General features: G+C 44.1%; 1 protein-coding gene across 3 annotated transcripts in view; it reads right to left on the bottom strand.

Annotated features, from left to right (window-relative positions):
• LOC119160789 (O-acyltransferase like protein) overlaps positions 1–20,655 on the bottom strand; it is a 625,262-nt gene that overhangs the window by 50,136 nt on the left and 554,471 nt on the right. For all 3 annotated transcript variants that reach the window (XR_005108333.2, XM_037413024.2, XM_075880874.1), the window contains 3 exons: positions 9,610–9,689; positions 6,841–6,960; positions 5,735–5,855 (listed from right to left, as the gene is read on the bottom strand). Coding sequence is in view for 2 of the 3 variants with exons in the window: in XM_037413024.2 (XP_037268921.1) it covers positions 5,735–5,855; positions 6,841–6,960; positions 9,610–9,689 (321 nt within the window). In the remaining variant the exon portion in view is untranslated. The remainder of the gene's footprint in view (positions 1–5,734; positions 5,856–6,840; positions 6,961–9,609; positions 9,690–20,655) is intronic.

Raw genomic sequence — 20,655 nt, 5'->3', positions numbered from 1 at the left:
AGGCTATATAGCCTTTAGCCTCTGCTCCCGATCCTGTAAGAATTTCACGACAAGTAAATTTTAATTCCATTCAATAAACGTTTGAACCCACAAAAAAATTCGTAAGGAAAACAACTGAGTGGCCATTCCTTAAGTGAACAAAACCCCTCGCCACGCAAACTTTTTTGTTTAAAAAGAGCCCAGCATTTCCATCCGCTATTCCTTCGTGGTCACAAAATGCCTTCTTTTCGACAAGCACCATTACACTGCAGCGTGGTGTCACTGTGACGTCATCATCAACAACGCGCACAGTAGTAAGACGTCGCTTTTTCGATTCCTCCACCGACCTAGCTTGTTCGGTCGAAAACGTTACACTGGATCTGCGCAGAATAATTATGGCTCCATTGGCTTGCAGAAAATCCATTCCTAGTATAAGCTCCCTTGAACAGTCCGGTAGTATGATGAAGTCAGCATCGTAAGAAAAGCATCTTATTTCGGGCCTTCAGGTGCATCTGCCAAGCGGCCTAATAGTGTGGCCATCTGTCATGCGTATCTGTGGCCCACTCCATTTTGTCACAACCTTTTTTTTAGTTTTTTGCTAATTTGTTACTCATTACCGAATAATCAGTGCCAGTGTCACCTAAAGCATTCAGCTCGTATCTGTCTATTTTAACCGCAAATCTGAAGTAATGTTCGCTTTCCTGCGTTTATCCTCCATAAACATAGCATCATCACTTTGAAACCGTGATGGAAGGTCTTTGCAAGTGTAGTTATCAGCGGCCTCACCTCCACAGGTTGCTTGCTTCAGTTTTCGGGGTGGGGCTTTTAGAACGGTGCCCAGGCCGTGCGGAAGAAGCACGTGGGCTGGATGATTGGTAACACCTGGGCGATGACGATCTTGGCTGATATTGGCGTGGAGTGAGTGGGCTCTGGCGCGTGGACAGGTACTCTTCGATCACCGCTGGCCGTTCACCGTTTCAAAGGCATGGTGCGTACAACGGAAAGCCCCTTAATCTTGCCTGTCGGTTAGGGCAGAACCTATACTGGTGACCTGCTTCCACGCAATAGAAACACAAATCATGGTCACGCCAGCTGTCACTTTTCCGGGGCGTTTGATCCACGTAGCGAGCTACACTACGGGCTCATGGCAGGTAGGTAGCCATCGGTTCCAGTGGACGAGGTGTGCTGCGTACCATCTGTGGGTAAGGTGCGGCCATCGCAACTGCTGCATTGCGGTGCGCCGCGGGTTGTCTGAGTATTTAAGAGTACGTGGGGATGCGTTGTATTGGCTGTGGCTCACGCTCCGGCTCGCGTATTATCTGCCTCAGTTCATCTCGTACTACGTCGACGATAGACAGTGTTGTTGTAGTGTTAGGTGCTAGCAACTTGCTGAGGTCTTCCCTGATCACCAACCTGATGAGTTCTCGCAGGGTATCTAGGTCACTTCACTGGCCTCCAGACAAGACATTGGCAGGTGCGTAGTTTTTATCCCAATTGTACTGTCAAGCCCGCTGTTCTAGCGTTTTCTAGATGAATGTCGCTTCCGTGTGAAACTCCGCAACTGTTCATGGTGGGTTGCGGGTGTAAACGGCAAATGGCTCTTGCTTCACCCGACGCATGAGGTGGCGCAGCGTCTTATCTTCAGTCATAAGAGAATCTGCACGCTTGAACAGGCTGATCATGTCCTCGATGTACATTGCGACACTTTAGTTGGCGAGTTGGTTTCTGGTTCCAAGCGCAGCCTGCGCCTTTTCTCTGCGATTCGTGTTGGCATAGATAGCCAGAGCTTATCGCCGAAATTCATCCCAGGTAGTAAAGGAGGTTTTATGGTTCTCATACCACGTCTTTGCTAGGTCCTCCAAAGCAAAGTATACGCGACGGAGCTTCACTCTCTCGTCCCGACCGTTTAAACTTGCCACTCTCTCAAAGAGGTTCAGCCAATCTTTTACGTCTTCATTCGAGTCGCCATGAAATACTGGTGGCTGGTAAAGCTGATTAATCACCACGTGTGACGGTATTACCTAGCTTGTCATGGTGGTAGCGTCCATTGACTGAGTTCCCCTCAGCGTGAAGTGGAGTGGACTGAATTATGGTGAATCGCTTCAAAGACGGCGACTGGTCCTTTGAAGCACAGCTGTCAGCCCTACAGGATCAACTCACTGGTGGTCAGGGCTACGCTGTCTTGAGTTTGTAGGACGCAGAACCTCCACCAGAAATGCAGTGATGTTGAAGTACTCGGGGGTGTAATAAAACGTATTTATGAAAGGGCGAACCTGTGCCCACAACTCAAAGTGACTATGGTCGTAGAACGTGTAAGTCGAACACCAAAGACATCCTTCTGCTGCCTCCTTCTTCCTTTTCAAGAGAAGTCCCAAGCGCGTGGCACACATCATCCGGGTTCAGCTTGCTGCTCGTGCCATCATTGTCTCTGCGCAACGCAACACTAGACGACGCGCATGTATGTTTCTGTGCGCGTGGTGATGGGTGCGTTGTTTGATTGCAGGGAAGATTTCGCGGCAATATATATATATATATATATATATATATATATATATATATATATATATATATATATATATATATATATATATATATATATATATATATATATATATATATATGTGAAACATAGCATGGCAAGTGTCTAAATTTCTTAACACGAAAGCATTTGACGCCGAGGTTCTCCACAACTCCGCTGACGCATTTCATTCCTTGATATAAAGTTGAAAAATATACACTTATATATTTAAAAAAAAGGCGAGAAGGAGAAGCTCTGTCGTGAGGCATCGAGTTAGCGACCTTGTAATCCACAGCACGCGGCTCTAGCCACTAGACCACGCAACATTTGCTGACAAGAGCGCTAACGGCAAGCCATTTATATACAGCATAAGTCATTTGGAGGTCTTCAGAGCCACGAAAGTTCAAGGCGTTGTCTTTCATCCGTAGAGAAGTTGCGCGATGAGCTTGCGTCGGCTAGCGTTGGGTGGGGCACCTCTCGCGTTTCGATGAGCGCTGCCTTCGCAGAGCGTGGTCTCTCTTGCACGCGCTTGTTAGACTCGTGGTTCAGGAGAGCACGTTGGTAACTTCACTAGCTGCCGCGGCTACGTTTACAAAATGAATACGCTGCTAACATAATAAAGAGTAAGCAATGTGACAGACGTTTGGCTTGTCCTGTGTATACTTGTGCATTAGATTCGTGTGTCTGATCCTAGACACACATGCTGAGTGTTGTGCATTATTGTGGTCTGGGCGGGGATCGGTGCATTGTCAGGCATTCAGTTGCCTTTTCACCACCCCTTTCCATTCAACCACTGAATAAGTGATGTATGTTTAAAACTAAGATGATGAATAAACTTCAAACTTCAAACTTTCTGGTTCAACAGCGCGTTTTAGGTGTCGTGTTGAGGCAGCTGTTAGTCCGCACTTGTCCTGTGTGTGCCCCTTTTGTTAATGCTTTCTCCCTGAGGCGAGCACTGGAAGTTTCGAGCTGCTTGCTCTTTCTCCCGTGAGTTTTCACTTTGTTGCTGTAGTATTTATTCCTTTGCCCTGGTGGCAAAATAACGCAAGAAAATGCTCAACTGCCCCTCTGAAGACGCATTTCAATTTCGCGTTTCAACTAATACTAAAAAGAGGGATCAGCTTCCGTTGTTTTCTAGTGACGCAAAGGATTCGTTTAACTTTCTCGCTCATAACAAATTGTTACCCTGTGTTGAAAACGCTATCGATAAGTACGCTGTCAAGTGCTTCCAGAACATCACCGGGCTATCTTGCAGGCACTTCATAAAACTTTTTTCACTGCTACATTAAATCCACGTTTATTTTGTGGGAATGTACCCAGAAGCTATCAAAACGAAGTGTTTGCATCGGTTTTTGCACTACTCACCGCTTCAGTGACTTTTTTGGACCACCATCATATAGGAAGCTATCAGCAAAATTAGGAGAAATAAAGGTGGTAAGACCTGTTAGATTTATTGATAATTTCCTGTTTTTCCGTGGTGGTCACTGTGATATGCTTGTTACAGAGGTACACATATTGTTCTCAATTAATCAAGATAGAATTGCCAGGATGTGGTGCAGAAGGTTCAGCATTATGGAACTATGCGTTCGTTTAATCTATGCTTCTCGATGAGGAATGATCGCTCTTGTTGGCATTACGAGCCATAGGCAAAAAAGGTTCTGCTTTCGTACCACTCGTGGCATTCTAAATTGGTTGGGAGCGCAACTACTCTTTATATTTCATGATCCTGCCAATGGCAAGTATTTTTTTCGCCCACTTCTCTTTCTTCACATTTACTATACAATTACTTTTAATATATCTTCTCTACACCTCCCCTGACATTGTTGTCGGTTGGTTCTCATTATATTGTGTCTAACAATAAAAATGAGCCCCTAAAATTTATTTGTAGTGTCCTTCAAGACCGGCCATCACAAAGAAATTGTGCCACCACTCGGTTGCCTTGAGCTTTCATCTGCTGTAATTGAGACTGATTGGTGCTTTCTCTTCCAAGCCCGTGCTGGTTTCTGTGCCTAAGGGCATCTTGCTAGATGTTATAAGCATTCTTCAAGCTGTGACCGAGTCATCTGAGCGAAAGATTCACATGAGTGTTTTGGTGTACATACATATTGTATCGCAATATCTGAAAAAATATTAAATAAAAGCTGCTCAGAGAGCGAACATGCCTTTTATCGTTTGAACTCCAGCCAAGGAAAAAAAAAACCTAGCAAGAGGACAGCTGTAGGTGCACACAATAAATGTGGGGTGCAAAAATACCCGCAAAAATAAGTCTGTAGATTGTTGCGAATGGCTTGGTTACAACCTTCCGTTCTTGTGTGGGCGCAGCTATGTTGGCCAACCAGCTGCTGCTTCAAAGAACGCTTACGGAAGCACGCCTCAAAAGTCCCCACCTTCGTGCTAATCTTTTTCTTTCACCGTCCTACGTGTCCTCTCGCATCGATCATGCGCACAAAGTTGGTATACCGATATGCCAAACAAGAACGGGTTCAGAATCTTTTGTCCCACGCACCAGCAAAGACTGGAACCAGCTTCCTGGAGCGACTGCTGCGATTACTGATTATCAGCTGTTTCGCGGTGCACTAACAAACATTGTAAACTAAGGTTACTTATGACGTGTGCCTTTTTTGTTTTTTAAGTTCTTGCGTGTTCTGATGTGTTTTGTTGCTAGAATTGTATAATAAAATTATTTAAAATATGTACACTAGATATCTTTTGTTCTGCTTTTGTGTCCTAACTTTGTTATCAGCTAAAATTGATTATTCAGTAAACGTTGAATCCTGTACTCCCCATTACTCACCTTCTGAATTCATTTTTTGTAAACCCACTCCCCTCTTCAATGCCTCTGGTCCTGAGGGTACAATAAATAATTAAAATAAATAAAAAGTAGAAATCAGCTGACTAGAGAGAGTATCGAGTCACAAGATGGTGAGAAGATGTAAAAAAAAACATGCATAAGTGGGCCGGCATTTGCTCTGAGAAAAAAAAAATCATTTCCTGAAAGGGGCAATATTTGGAAAATGTCATTAGATAGAGGCCTGCAACTTCTGCGCATTCATTCAGGATGATTACGTGGGTGATGTAAGTAGCAATGGTTTCGCAACAATAAATTTGTTGAATATACCACGACTGTCAGTGTAATTGTGTTTATTTTTTGTCCGTGTGTCCCGAGTACACTTCGTTCCTGCAAAAAACATTGGGGTCACTTTACGCTGTAGGGATTCGCAAAGCGTGTCTAGTTACCTTCGAAACTTTTTCGTTCTTGAACTTTGCCACGACGTAGAATGTGATGCAACCCCCAAAAAAGCTGGCAGCATGGTATGTAGGAAGCATGTACACGTTGGTGAACATCTTGATATAGTCGCTGCAAAGAAGTTCACAAAATCAGCCACGAAACCTTCAGTAGCCCTAGCACATCTACGTACACTGCAGAGTATCATTTTGATGACATGATTACATGGTAGGCCATATCAGCATTGTTCATAGTGGGGCGACTTACAGTTACATCTTCGCAAGAATGGCTTTGAGAAAAGAAAGCTCCATCGTTGTCATTTGCGTACCGTTTTTTCAAGCTGGTATTGCATACTGAGAAAATAAAACAGATAGCTCCTTGGCTACTATTACAGATGTATGTTATGCTATAAGAAATGTATATACGGGGAATTCGTTGGTGGGCTATTCGGTACACGAGATTACCTGAGAAGCGCCAACTAGGCAGGGTGCACTTGTCAGTTCCTGCCTTCCATGTGCTGTATGGAATTCGCACTGGGCATTTATCAACTATAAGTAAAAAACATAGGCGTGCTCAAGACATGCATGGGGTGTAAGCACCGCCAGGCTCCGGATAATAAGGTGCTTGGCTTCTGCTTGTGGCCATGATGACCTGGCACCATCTTAACTAGTGACACTAATGTAGGCTAGAAGTTTGATGCCACCAGCACTTTAGGCAACTGTCGCAAGAGAGTCGAAGTGGAGCCGGTGCGGACACACTTTACTCCGTCGTCCCTCATAGGTTGATCATTTTCGAGTGTGCGACAGATCACACATTGGTTGTTTTATAGTACATAATGAATTCGTATGTTTAGGCCATGAAGAAGAAATAGTCTGAACCGCTTTTTCTTGACACCGAGTGTCGGTAAAAGTAGCAATATTACTGCTATAAAGAAGTTTAAAAAGAGAACGGAGAGCCTCGCCCTCACACACACACTGGCTTTCTCATAACAAGAGTCTTTCGATACCCCTAGTGTAGAAGTCCGAGGTATTGGTGAGATGATGCCACGCCACTGTTGCACAAATAGCACCTAACTTTTTGTATCTCGTTATCCAGACAGGGTTATATGAATACTTACTCATACGTCTCTGTCAGCTGAACGATTACGGGTGAATACCTACTACCACTCATCTGCCACGCAGTGAAGGAGCAACATGCGATACACATCACCGCCAGAGTAGTGACGATAGCGCGTGTCCTGTTCGAAAACAAACAAAAAAGCAAAAATTATGTTAAAATACACAAATTCCAAAAGCCATCATTGAAGCAAATAATTTAAAAGCCAATGAACACATGCAGCCAGTATTTCACAAGAAAAAAGATACGATCCTTGTTTAAGTAAGTGAAACTAATAGCAAATGGGATACATGACTAAAGTAATGCTCACATGATTAACAAAGTGCAATATTAAAATAAAACCAGCTCCCCTGGATCCATATTGAACTAAAGTATTCACTCAAATTCAATGTAACCGAGAGAGACAAACGTAATGAAAACGTGAAATAAATGTTAGAGGAATGTGCGCTTAGCCTTATATTGCTACAAAATAAACTGAACTAGAGTGCATTTTACTATTCTAAAAACCTTGCTTAAAAGCCAGCACTAAATTAATATGAAAATGAGCCAAAAATGGCAATTCTCGCACAACACATTTAAAGGGGCTTCCTTCATATTTTTTCACTGAAAGTGATTCGTATAAATACGAATGCAAGATTAAGTTCGGTTCCACAAAAACGTCATAAGAAAAAAGTACTCATGACGTTTTCGTTGAACCAAAATGACACTGCTGTAAAGATTGTGCACGTGGTGAAGAAGGATGGAGAAGCCTAGCTTAAGCCATATAACTTCATTAGATGGTATTAGACTGAAGATTGCCTGCAAATATATCCCCTCACGTTTTACATCAAGCTAGAGGAATCGTTATTGTTGGCGTATTGCTAAAAGCATTTACCAAGCACAAGATATGCCAACTTTGTAGCAGCCTCCCTGCAGTGGTCTAGTGAATAAGGTACTCGACTGATGACCCGCAGGTCGCAGGACCGAATCGCTGCTGTGGCGGCTGCATTTTCAATAGATGCGGAATCGCTGTAGGCACGACTGCTTAGATTTGGGTACACGTTGGAGAACTCCTGGTGGTCGACATTTCCTGGGGTCTTCACTTTGGCGTCTCTCATAATCTCATGATGGTTTTGGGACATTAAACCCTACACGTCAATAATCAACTTTGTAGCAAGTGATGCAGCAGCATGCAGAGAAATGAATATTTTCCAAGAAATATTCCACTCTAGCGTACTGTTACGAAAATAAGAACGCTTACTGGTGCTTTTATTTTGCAGTGACCTGCATACTGTTACAGGAAAAGCTGTTATGAATACAGAAATGTCTAGTTCGACCAGCTGGTAAAAAAATACAAATTTTTTAGGCATCCATCGAAGCACAAAAGTGAAGCGCAATTTCATAGAAATTGCTGCCAGTGTGTTATAAATCACGTATAGTAATGTACAAAGTATCTATTTCTACTGCGGCCCCGCTGCAGTGGTCTAGTGGCTAAGGTACTCGGCTGCTGAACCGCAGGTCGTGGGACTGAATCCCGGCTGCGCCTGCTGCATTTTCGATGAAGACGAAAGTGCTGTAGGCCCGTGTGCTAAGATTTAGGCACACTTTACATAATCGCAAGTGGTCAAAGCTTACGGAGCCCTCACGTGTTTTCTCATAACCACATAGTGGTTTGGGACTTTAAACCCCACACATAAATCAATCTATTTTTACTGCGTCAGCACAGCGGACATCTACCAAGCTAACCGCACATTGATACCTAGTAAGTATAAAATTATAATTGATTTGTGAAGTTTAACGTCCCGAAACCATCATAGCTAGTCAAAATAAAGCTGTCTTGTTATTAGTATTAACAACGCCAGAAAGCAGATGAAGAGCGGAACATGGAAAAACTAGCATTTACGGTCATGTAACATCATTACGACGGTTTTGTTGATGATCATGAATTATCTGTAATGACCATGAATTATACACTGAAGTAGCTAAAGCAAGAGTTCAGCACGATGGGAGGTAAATCGCAGCCACAGAGGTTTGTAATTCTTGAGTGGACACTAATGGTTTCACAACTTATCACCATCCCAACATACTGTCTGGTAGTTTGTTAGTCCCAATGTTGCATTTGGCTGGGTGCTTTCTGCATGCGAATGGCTTTATCTGAATGTGACTTTAGCAGAAAGTATCTGTAGCAACATCAAGTTGGCACAATATTTTAAGGAATTTTCTGGTTGTACAATGAGAACTCACGTTTTTAGGCCTCAAAAGAAGTGAGAGAGACCTCGTTTTCACAGTTGTGTAAATTTTCTTCGTGAACATTGTTTTGGTCAATATTAATCCGTTGGAAGGCTCTGGTAATGAACTCATTTGAAGGACGGTATTTAAAAAATGATTGCTGACTTTGAATACCGTATGTGTGAATTGTTTGAGCCATAGGATATCTCTAGTAGAAAGCCTATAGCTTAACGATCTATTCATAACTGTTGTGAACAAGAACATCCATGTTCATTATCACTTACCAGCAAATAAACTCTATTTGTAACGTTTTAAACTATGAATATGAGCTTAGGTTCTGCGTATGTCAATGCAGCGGTGCAAAAATAACGATTGCACAAGATTTAGTGCCTTTTGCTTCAGACATTTAAAAACATCTTTGCCCACTGCTGTTAACGACTAACTAAATATGTATGGCTTTAGAACATATTTCACGCTTGTAGTTCCATAGGTGTTTTTCTTGGGATCTGTAAACCACCTCACGTCTGTTCCGGAGAAAATATGCCCAACACAAAAGCCTTACCGAATCAGCTGATGAGCGAGAAGAGCAGCAAGGAATAGTTGGTAGTCAGCCGAGATGTACCACGTGTGGACGCTGACACCCTGCAAAGTGACTGCCACTAAGCCTTCATTCAAAATAACTGCGTTCAATGTTTTCATTCAAAGAAAAACACTCAAAAAAGGAACAGAAATAAGCTCCACTGATAATTATTCCTAGTTGTGTGGGCGCAATTACACCACCACCATCAAAACCACACGTGACGATAGGTCGGCGAACTCATAAGTTGACTCAATCAGACTCTGTGAGACTCAAATAGAGCCGTGAGTCTGAGTCTGTGGGAGTTCGGAGGAGTAATATTGCCGTGAATCTTATTCCGAGTGATTTCAGTTGAAGAAAATTTTCGTGTGTGAGTACGAGGTAATTATCTCAGGAAAATTTCGGGAGTCTGAGTGCAAGCGAGCCAAATCCACAATATGTATTAATGAGTCTGAGTGAGTTACAGTTTTTTAAGCCAAACTAAGGACCTATCTAATCCTCGTCAGCACTACTGTGAGCCGAATTCGGACTCAGGTTTATACTCACGTCTACTCACAGGTATTGGAAATCCTTGCCGTTCATATTTCATTTCATTATTTATTGATGAGAGGCATGAAGTACGTAGGGGGCTGTAGTGACCCTCCTCCTCTTAATAAACTTTCGAGGGTAGTTATTGATAAATATATCTTATGCTGTCATTTCTTTTAGGAAAAACTACCTTACAGGTTTGCAAACGCTCAGAACACGTTTTCGAAGATACAGTGTCAAACGCTACAACAGCACCGAATACTCGACACATTGGTGTTAAAGAACACTGCTACCACGGTCAAAGGAGCTAAGTCTAGGCGAACGGACTCATGAGTTGACTCACTCGCACTCACTCAGACTCAGGTCAAGCTGCGAGTTTGACTCTGGGTGAGTCCAGATCAGTAGATTTTCGGTTGGTGTGAGTCCAAGTGAGTCCAGTTAAGGAAAAAATCGCGAGTGTGAGTGGGAAAGAGTAAAGCTCACAAAAATGTTTGTGAGTCTGAGTCCAAGCTCGAAGTATATTTCATGAAATATTCTGACTTCTGCCGACCTATACAGGCAAGTACCAATAATATGCTTCTACCAGTCTGCCGTCAACGTCTTCGCATCAACTCTCTGTATCACAAACCCACGTGAATAATCTCAATGATAAAAATTGGCAGGTCCCACGTACAGAGAGAGTCGGTGATACGCGAAGCACAATTGAGGAAGTTTGTAGGTCACTTTGAATTCAGCCCAAAGTTACGAGACAGACGCAAATATGTCGTACATTACTTCCATGTCACGATTATCAAGCTTTCGCATGGCATTTGTGTTCGTCGTGCATTCACGTCACGCAATATTAAATTTGGTATATGTGTAGATAGCGAAACAGCCACGAGCGTGCTATGAGAGTAGCATGTAGTTGTGTTTTCATGACACGCATCTCATTATTATTATTTATGACGTGTCATTTACCGTCGTCATCTTTCGCGTCATGTAATACCGAAATTGGTATATGTGAAGTTAGCGAAACAGCCGTGAGCGCATCATGAGCATGGTATGTAGCGGGGTTTTACATAGCACGCATGTCATTATAATTCTTTTTGAGCGCCATTTACCTCCATCACCTATTAACCTCACGTAATGCCTTTTACGACGAAGCTAATACATTCGTCGTCCATTCACGTCATGTATGCGGCAGCGCTGCTTTAGTTCAGCACCTTGGTCATAAAAAATGAAATTCATGCAGACCAAAATTAGCGTTAATCATTATTTCGGTATAGGTGAACCAGTATGATACTTAAATCAAGCAAATTGGTATAAAATTTTCTTGTATATTTACTGCCTACCAAAATGGGCCACTGAGAGGTTATTTTGAAGCATAATATGATAAGAACGCTGAAAACAGATGTCCTTGTGCAATGTTGCGCATTAATGTCCACGTGCTCGCTCTGTGTACTGCACAAAAACAATCATTCGGCTGTTATTATCATATTGTACTGCAAAGTGAATCCTGGCTTCTTAATTGAGATATGTGGTATACTTATCAGAAATATAAATGCTGACTTATCCAACTCAAGTGCCCTACCGGTTTGGTTGTGCCAGACATATGAGTGATGCTAATCGTGGTGGGCGTAGAAAGATGCCACGAAATAATTTGGGAGTAAGCCATTCATACATTGAAATTGGTTGAAGGATATTATTTTATTGTGATTATAGGGACACTCTTTAATGGATTTTGCCTCCAACGTTGGCGACTTTCACCGTATATGTTTACGTATCTATATATATGAAAACGCAAGAAAGAAACAAATCCTGAAACACTCTAGCGCATGAAATCGACCGTGGAATCTCTGAGTCGTGAATGCGAGGCCTCAACCACTGAGCAACCGAAGATAACGTCCTTGAATGCTCAAACAGCAAGCTATTTATTTCTCTCAGTTACCGCTGGTGATGGGTGTCTAAAGGGAGAGGGGGGACTATCGTGTTTTCAGCATTACCAGCAAGGTGGCACAATAAGCGCGTGGCGGCACGTTCATTGTGCAATCTTGCTGGTAAGGAAACTATCGCTTTTTCAGCACTAACAGCAAGATGGCGCAATGAGCGCGTGGCGGCGCACGTTCTATCTCCCACGCGTACTTTGCCCCTCAGAGTGAGAAAGGTGGAGGCATGCTCACGGGCTCCTATCTCAGGTTGGGGGGAGAGAGGGAGGACGACCGCATGTCTTGGCTGGCGTTGGTCTTTCACTAGAACATTTACGTTGTAGTTACAGGTGCAGAAAGGTCACTGCAATCGTTGCACAATCTTCATTTGCAAAAAGGCGCGCTTCTCAGACACAGCGAAGTAATAACTGAGACGCTTATTTGCGTTCATCTGTACCTGTGAGTACGTTTCGTGCTTCATTTGTGCGTGCAAAACACGGGGCACGTTTATATTTGCTTGCCATTTGGCACGTCACCTTTCAATTTGTGGCTATCGCGTTCATTGTCTCATTGCTTCAACTTTGCGGCAAAGCTGTGACTTCTTCAAACGAGATCAAGTTAAAAAGATCCTTTCGCAGAAATTCCGGCGTCGGCTTCTGTGTCATGGATGTAAACGAAAAACCATTGTATTGTTAGTAACCCAAACATCGAGAAAGGTGCAAATAAAGTAAATAAAATTTCGAAGGCTTAGTGAGGATTGAACCCAGGCTGTTTGTGTGGCAGGCAGCTATTCGGCCACACAGCCGCACGAATGCGTTGAATCGTAGTAAAAATAACTCAATCCACTTGATATTAAAGTGAAAACATATTTCAGGCTTTACAATCAATCGTGTTCAATATACAGGATTCAGGATACAACATGCAATACAGAAATACCGTGGTACAAACGTACACTGCCATAGAGCTTCAGAACACACAATTTACAAGAGAGTTTTGTGATTTAAACCTGACCACCTGTCACAAAAGACACATACGTTACTGCCGGTATCCCTTGATAACTACTAGGTGTGTGTGTAGCAAGTTTGAAAACATTTAGGGTGCATAATTTCTCATGATTTAAAGCATGCTATACGTTACACTAAAATGCAGCCAGGTGTGAAAGCTTCACTGACACAAGCAATTTTGAGATTTATTGATTGCAATATAGTCATCCACAAATCAAACTTTTTGAGTAACACTTTATATAAAAATTATACATGAAGTAGTTGAACTACGCACCAAGGACAAGTTATTAATATCGTGTTCATCTCCTAAAAGTGCGTCTTAAGGATTTCCAATTTTTTTAACCTGAATCAGAAAAGAGCCGTGCCATCGAGAAGGCCATGAAGCAACAATAGAAAATTTCTGAATGCTATAAAAAAACCGCAGGACTATTTGCAGCTTGGCATTTTATTTTCAAGTTTAGGTTTTGGTTTGATGCATAGCAAAATTAGGCTGCATTGTAGGAAATTGCAACCCTGAACTATGGGTGTGAGAATAGAAACGACATAGCTGTTGATAGCTATCACTTTATGTCCGCAGGACATGAACGTAATATACTACTTTCAGAAGAACAACAGTTCTAAAAAATCCTGCCACTTTCTGGCTGGGACTAAAAGGAAGATGATATTTTGAACAATTTATTCCACAAAACCCCTTCTTTCGCATGGTTCATTGAGGACAAGCATAACTCACAAAAAATAAGCCACAATGTACAACAATAGGCAAGGTGCAGCAACAACCTCAACACAGTAGGAATAAACCGGAGAACCACAATAAATATCTAGTAAAGCAAATATTGGAGTGCAGTATTGAGTTTTATCAGTTAAGAGTTATGCACACTAGTGAGGCTCCAGTTATCAGTGCAGAAAATATCTGTAGGAATCAGTAGAAAAGAAAAGTTGTTCCGCAGATAAGCTGTTCGTCATGATGTTGGAATAAATTTTGCAACAGTGTCGCGAATGAGATATAGCACGCCCGTCAACAGTTTTGAAAAAATCTTGGTTTTACGTGAATTAAAATAAGTTTTTGCAGGTGTTTTTGCGCTTTGTAATGGTGAAATGAAAAACACAGAATTGGAAGGCCTTTTGAATGAAACAAACTTGAAACATGTTTCACAGCAAATTCATCAGTATTTCTCAACATATTTAATATTTGTTTCCAAGGCACCCGATATAAAATGGAGATCACGTCACCATCGCTGCGCGCATGAATATTTGCTTTTAATCAAGGACTCAAGTGTAAAATTTCTTAATAGCTTTTTGTAGATTGCAATCTTCTATAATACGTCTGCTCAAAATATAGCTCTGAAATTTGAGCAAGTTCATCACGTTTTACAAAGGGTGTCTTGTAGTGACTAAAATCAGAAAAAGTTGTCATAATGGCATAGCTGCAGTTCCTGATACATACAGGTCATTCTTTGACACAGTTTGAAAACTGCTGAAATAATATTTTGAAAAGGCAGACAATACACAGATACATGAGCTGCCGGTCTGTTGCCAGGGCTTAGTTCGAGCGCTGCGTTTTTATATGCTTGCCTTGGCCATCTCAGGTGCATTGAACATGGTGTGTTGACACCGAAAGACTTGTTTGCAAGTGTCACATGAAGATCTGCAAATTCTAGGCAGTATTTTATTGATTAAAAATAGAAAACAAAACGTTTCAGCAATTAGGTGTTGAATCAGTAAAGTGAAAAGGATTCAAAAGTCGAATAGTGAAGTGTTTATTCAACACCGCTGACTTATGCCAGCTTGTAGGAAATTTTCAATAAAAATTTCTTTAGCTTTGTTGCAATATTGGTGCCCTTGCGCGTAAGAATGACTGCAAGGTAACAAAAAATTTATAAACCAGCAGGTCTACTCGACAAGTGCTGCAAAAACGCATGATAGGTGAAAAATTACCAGAGGTCATTATTTCTTGTTTTTAACAATATTTACGAAGGTGCAAGTAATTATAGAGTTTTTTAACTTTCAGCGCTGTTGCTGAAAAAATAAAGGTTTGATGGTACTCCACAGTGATCCAACAGACAGCTTTACTAAACTACTTCATGACATTCACCTTATATCAACTAATTGAGAATGTTTATTTCATTGTATTAGTTTTAGGCAAAGGATGCTAACCAGTCCCAACATTTAGTTGTTGTTTTTTGCTTTCATGTGTTGCGGCCACATTTTTAAAAGAGGCGAAACTGGTTGAGTCTGAAGTGCACACTAAAAAGCCCAAGTAGTCCAAATTGTTTAATCCTCCAGTAGGGAGTCTCTCGTAATAATATTGTTACGGTGAGACGCCTTTATTTACAGGGAAGTGATGAGTGCGAGAGTCCAGGGATCTTGCCGATCACTGCTCATGCCAACCTCGTTCTCCTCTTCTTCCACGCGTTTCCTCAGTATCGTAGCGATTCCCGCTTCGCAGACGATGCCCACCGGGCGAGTTAGGCTTCGTTGCGATGATGAAAGCATTTTAAACGGACAACATGAACGACGTTGGTCTTGCTTGAGCGGCGGCCAGTTAACAACAGCCGAGATATCCCGTACGTGACATCGCTGAGACGTTCCAGGACAACAAACGGACTGGTGTAGTTGGCCAGAAACTTTTGGCAGAGGGCGCGCTTGCGAAGCGGCGTCCAAAGCCACACCAAATCCCCTTTCTCAAACAATACGTGCCGATGACTTCTGTCGTGACGGTTCTCGGAGCGTTTCTGGGAGACGAAAGTTCGAAGACAGGCTATGCGCCGGGCCTCTTCTGCGCGGCAAACAGTTTCGGCAAGAGTAGGTTGATCAGTCTCGGAAAAAGGAAGGGTAGTGTCAAGAGAGGTGCGGGGTTGGCATGCATAGAGCAGATAAAATGAACTGTATCTCGTTGTTTCGTGCTGCGCAGTGTTGTAGGCGAAAGTTATAAATGGCAAAATCGCGTTCCATGTATTGTGTCCAGAATCAACATACATAGAAATCATGTTGACGAGAGTCCTAGTAGTTCGTTCCGTCCAACCATTGGCCTGCGGGTGATACGGGGTATTGTGACGAAAATGGCACGATGCAAGATGAAGGAGGTCTTCAACTACATCAGCCACAAATTGCCGCCCGCGCTCACTCATGATGACACGGGGGGACCCATGGCGTAATATAACGTGTGGCAGCATAAACTGTGAAACTTGAGTGGCCGTTGCCGCAGGAATCGCCGCAGTTTCGGCGTAACGTGTGAGGTGGTCAACGCCCACAATAATTCATTGGTTGCCATTCGTTGATCGCGGAAAAGGGCCGAGCAGGTCAACACCTACGACGTCAAATGGTGAACTCGGGGGTGCTATGGGATGAAGTAGTCCGGCTGGCGGAGTTGTAGGACGCTTGTGGCTTTGACGTTGCTCACAGCTCGCAACGTATGCAGTCACAATTTTACGCATCTTCGGCCAGAAGAAGCGTTCTTGCGTGCGATAAAATGTCCTAGAAAAACCCATATGGCCAGATGTTGGGTCGTCGTGCATTCCTCGAAGTACGTGTTGTCGTAGACTTGTAGGCACAACTAGAAATAGGCGAGGGCCTACGCCGGAATGATTCTTTTTGTAAAGAACGCCATCCTTTACGACGAAACGACGTTGACCGTTCGTTCCAGAAATAAAAAAGAAGCGAGACTGTTGTCATTGCGTTGCTCTGCTCAAAAAGTTGTTAGGTCAGGAAACGGAGTATCCACTACAGCCAAATATCCATCAAAGTTTTCAGCGTCACACTGGGTTGTTGGAAGGGGAAGTCCTGAAAGGCAATCGGTGTCGGCATGACGACGAACGCTCTTGTAACACACTTCAAAGTCGTGTTCTTGCAATCGTAACGCCCAACGAGCAAGACGACCAAATGGGTCCCGTAGTACATTGAGCCAACATAAAGAATGGTGGTCCATGACAATCGAGAATCGACGTCCATAGATATAAGGGCGAAACTTGTGCACGGCGAATATGACTGCGAGACCTTCCTGCTCTGTGACAGTATAGTTTCGCTCCGCTTTACTTAAACAGCGACTGGCATAGGCAACGACTTGTTCAGCAGCTTCATGGCATTGGACCAAGACGGCGTCGATACCTACACCACTGGCGTTGGTATGAACTTCTGTGGCAGCAGATGGGTCATAGTGGCGAAGTACGGGCCCTGACGTAAGAACAAACTTCAGTTGCGAAAACGATGACTCGCATTCCGCTGACCGCCGAAAAGGTGCGTTCTTGTTCAGTAGGGACGTCAAAGGGTAAGCGAGGTCGGTGAACCTGGGCACGAAGCGACGGAAGTACGAGCATAGGCCCAAAAAGCTTCGCAACTCTCGTACCGACTGAGGTTCTTTGAAGCTGCTGACTGCAGCGACTTCCTGGAGTCGGGTCGAACGCCATGCTTGTCCACCAGGTCACCGAGAACGAGTCTCACGGCTGCCAAAGTGACACGTCATAGAGTTCAGGGTAAGCTTAGCTCTCTCAAGGCAGGTGAGAACAATGTCTAGGCGATGGTTGTGTTCATCGAATGTACGGCCAAAAATTATATTGTCATCCAGGTAGCAAAGACAAACTTCCCACTTTAGTCCACGTAACAAGGAGTCCATGAAGCGCTCAAACATGGCTGGAGCGTTGCATAGGCCAAATAGCATTACATTGAATTCAAATAGACCATCTCCATCTGGGGTTATGGAGGCCGTTTTCTCTTTGTCATTCGGGTGCATGGGGATTTGCGAATAACCAGATGTCAAATTCACGGAGGAAAAGTACGATGCCGAATGCAAACAATCAATGAAATCATCAATCCTAGGAAGTGGGTAGACATCCTTTTTAGTAACAGAGTTGAGCCGTCTGTAATCCACGCAAAATCGCCATGTACCATCCTTCTTTCGGACAAGAATCACAGAGCAGCCCAAGGGCTACACGATTCTTGGATGACCCTTTTCTTTAACATCTCTTCTACCTGTTGAGCAATGACCTTGCGTTCCGCAGATAAAACACGGTATGGTTTCTGCTGGATAGGGTGAGCGTATCCTGTGTCAATCTCATGGCGAGTACGCGACTCGGGTACACTTATTTGCTGTTCATTCTGCGCAAAGTCAAATATAGGAGCGTTCTTTGCAAGGACTTCGACCAAAGCTTGACGTTTTTCTGATGATAGTGACTTGTTTACAATACTCAGAAAGTTGGCTTCTGTATGATACGTTGTACGATCTACGCTCTCATCGCTTAAAGATGCAATAAAACTGGTCGCAATATGTTCGAAGAGGGCGAACCGCATTCCGCAGGGTAGCATGACAGGTTCATTTGAATAGTTGGACACCCATAAGGCTGATTGCCTATCACTGATTGACAGAACACAATGTGGAACGAGCAAATTTTTCTTTGCACAATTGAGAGGAATGGGCTCCACAAGAACATCAAATTTTCCGGCGTCCGGAGCAGAGGCGTCAACGCGTACGGTCTTCATCGAGTTGGGCGGCAAGACAACAACCTCAATGACGGTTATGAATCCTTGACAGTGCCTAGGATCGTCAGTAAATGCCGATAGCATAATCTCGCCAGCACCGCAATCTACAGTAGCCCCGCACTCGCGTAGAAAATCGATCCCCAAGATGATGTCCTGGGTGGAGCTGGTCAGGACAGCGAATTCAGCCTCGAAGATTTTGTCACCCAAAGTGACACTAACAACACACACTGATCGGGCACAGTGTCTCCCCGCTTGGTGCACGAAATAATGCTCAACTGTCCCAGCGAAACATCACTTTATGTCCTAGCCGCAATTTGAAGTTAAGACTCATCACTGAAACAGCTGCTTCAGTATCTATCAAAGCCATCGTAGGAAGTCTATCAATAAGCACGGGGACCCTATTTTGCGTCATAAAAACGGGTAGAGGCATAGGCGGATGTAGTGAAAAGTGTTCGGCGACCTCACCTCCATTGGCCGCACCCCCTAGTTTCCCGAAGGCAGGGAGGTGACGCGTCGACCAGAAGATGGGGAATGGAACTAGCGTGTTGTGGGGGACGTCAAGCTTCGCTCGGAGGAAAGCAAGTCATTGCGGGAATTCCGGTGGAAATTGCGTCCTACATCTGTATCACTGTGGGTCGTTTGCTGGAAGCCGTCCCCAACGTACGCGTCCCGCATTGAGTGCATACCACCCGCCAGTGGTTTTGTCGAGAAGAAGCTGATGATCCCTCAGCCCCGCCGCGGTGGTCTAGTGGCTAAGGTACTCGGCTGCTGACCCGCAGGGCGCGGGTTCGAATCCCGGCGGCGGTGGCGGCATTTCCGATGGAGGCGGAAATGTTGAAGGCCCGTGTGCTCAGATTTGGGTGCACGTTAAAGAACTCCAGGTGGTCTAAATTTCCGGACCCCTCCACTACGGCGTCTCTCATATTCATATAGTGGTTTTGGGACATTAAACCCCACATATCAATCAAGCTGATGATCCCTCGTAGTAGCGCTGCTGGGGGCGACGCTTTTGACCACATAATCGAGCCACATGTCCACAGAAACCACAGTTATAGCACACAGGGGCCTCATGCACGTCGTCAAACCTTCCGCGAGGTGCCATGTGCCCATGATCGTCCCACGAAGACACCATTGTAGGTGGTTGGCGGGAGGCGTTTTGGAAACCACGGCGATGATGTAAGTTGTCGGTTGAGGGCTCTGGTGCTCTTGATTGGGCCACATCATATAGCGTGGCATCAACGGCAGCACACATTGCGTCGTTGCGGGGAGGTGGTGATAGCAGGTGCCCTCGGCGGGTTGACAGCATCACGTCGTCCAAGTTCTTCACGTACGGTTTGCCTTATCATTGAGGCAAGATCACAGGAGGATGTTGCAGGGACGTCGACACTTGGAATGGTGGTCACGTTGGCAAGTCTACCAAATTTGGGAGTGATGCGCCTAGCCTTCAGGGTCTCAAACGTGCAGCTGTGTTGTATTACGTCCGCTACAAACGCCAAGGTGTCCTTGCCGATGAGGAAATTGTAGACATCCTCAGGAAACCCTTTGAGGAGATGCCCTACTTTGTCATCTTCTTTCATGCGTGGGCTACAGACTTGCACAATTTCAGAATCTCTTCAATGTAAGTTGTGCATGTTTCACCGGGGACTTGAGCACGCTGCATCAAAGTTTGCTCAGCGCACTTATTCTTCATCAATGGGTCCTCGAAGCTGCTCGCTATTTCTTTCGCAAACGCTTCCTTGGTCGTTACTGTTTCTTCGTGGTTTTCAAACTACACCAACGCCGTCCCTTGAAGAAATAATCCAACGTTGGACAACCGGGAGGACACATCCCAACAATTGTATTTACTCACACGGTTGAAGTGTTTCAGCCATTCGTCGACGTCTTCTCCGACCCTCCCAGAGAAGCTTTGTGGTACTATGTGTCGGGGCCACGTAGCGCCAGACGAAGAATGCGTGGTGTCGCCGTAAGCAATCGGATCCATAGAGAGTGGTGGTAGACCAGCCAGACGGCGGCTTCGGCGTAGTTCTTGAGGTAGCGGTTCTGTGATCGTACGCTTAGGATCGCTCCGCTGTACCCAGCACCTTCCACTAATCTTGTTACGGTGAGATGCCTTTATTTACAGG

The sequence above is a fragment of the Rhipicephalus microplus genome, chromosome X, assembly GCF_043290135.1.
Source record: "Rhipicephalus microplus isolate Deutch F79 chromosome X, USDA_Rmic, whole genome shotgun sequence".
Lineage (NCBI taxonomy): Eukaryota > Metazoa > Arthropoda > Arachnida > Ixodida > Ixodidae > Rhipicephalus > Rhipicephalus microplus.
This window is presented reverse-complemented; position numbering and strand designations above follow the sequence as displayed.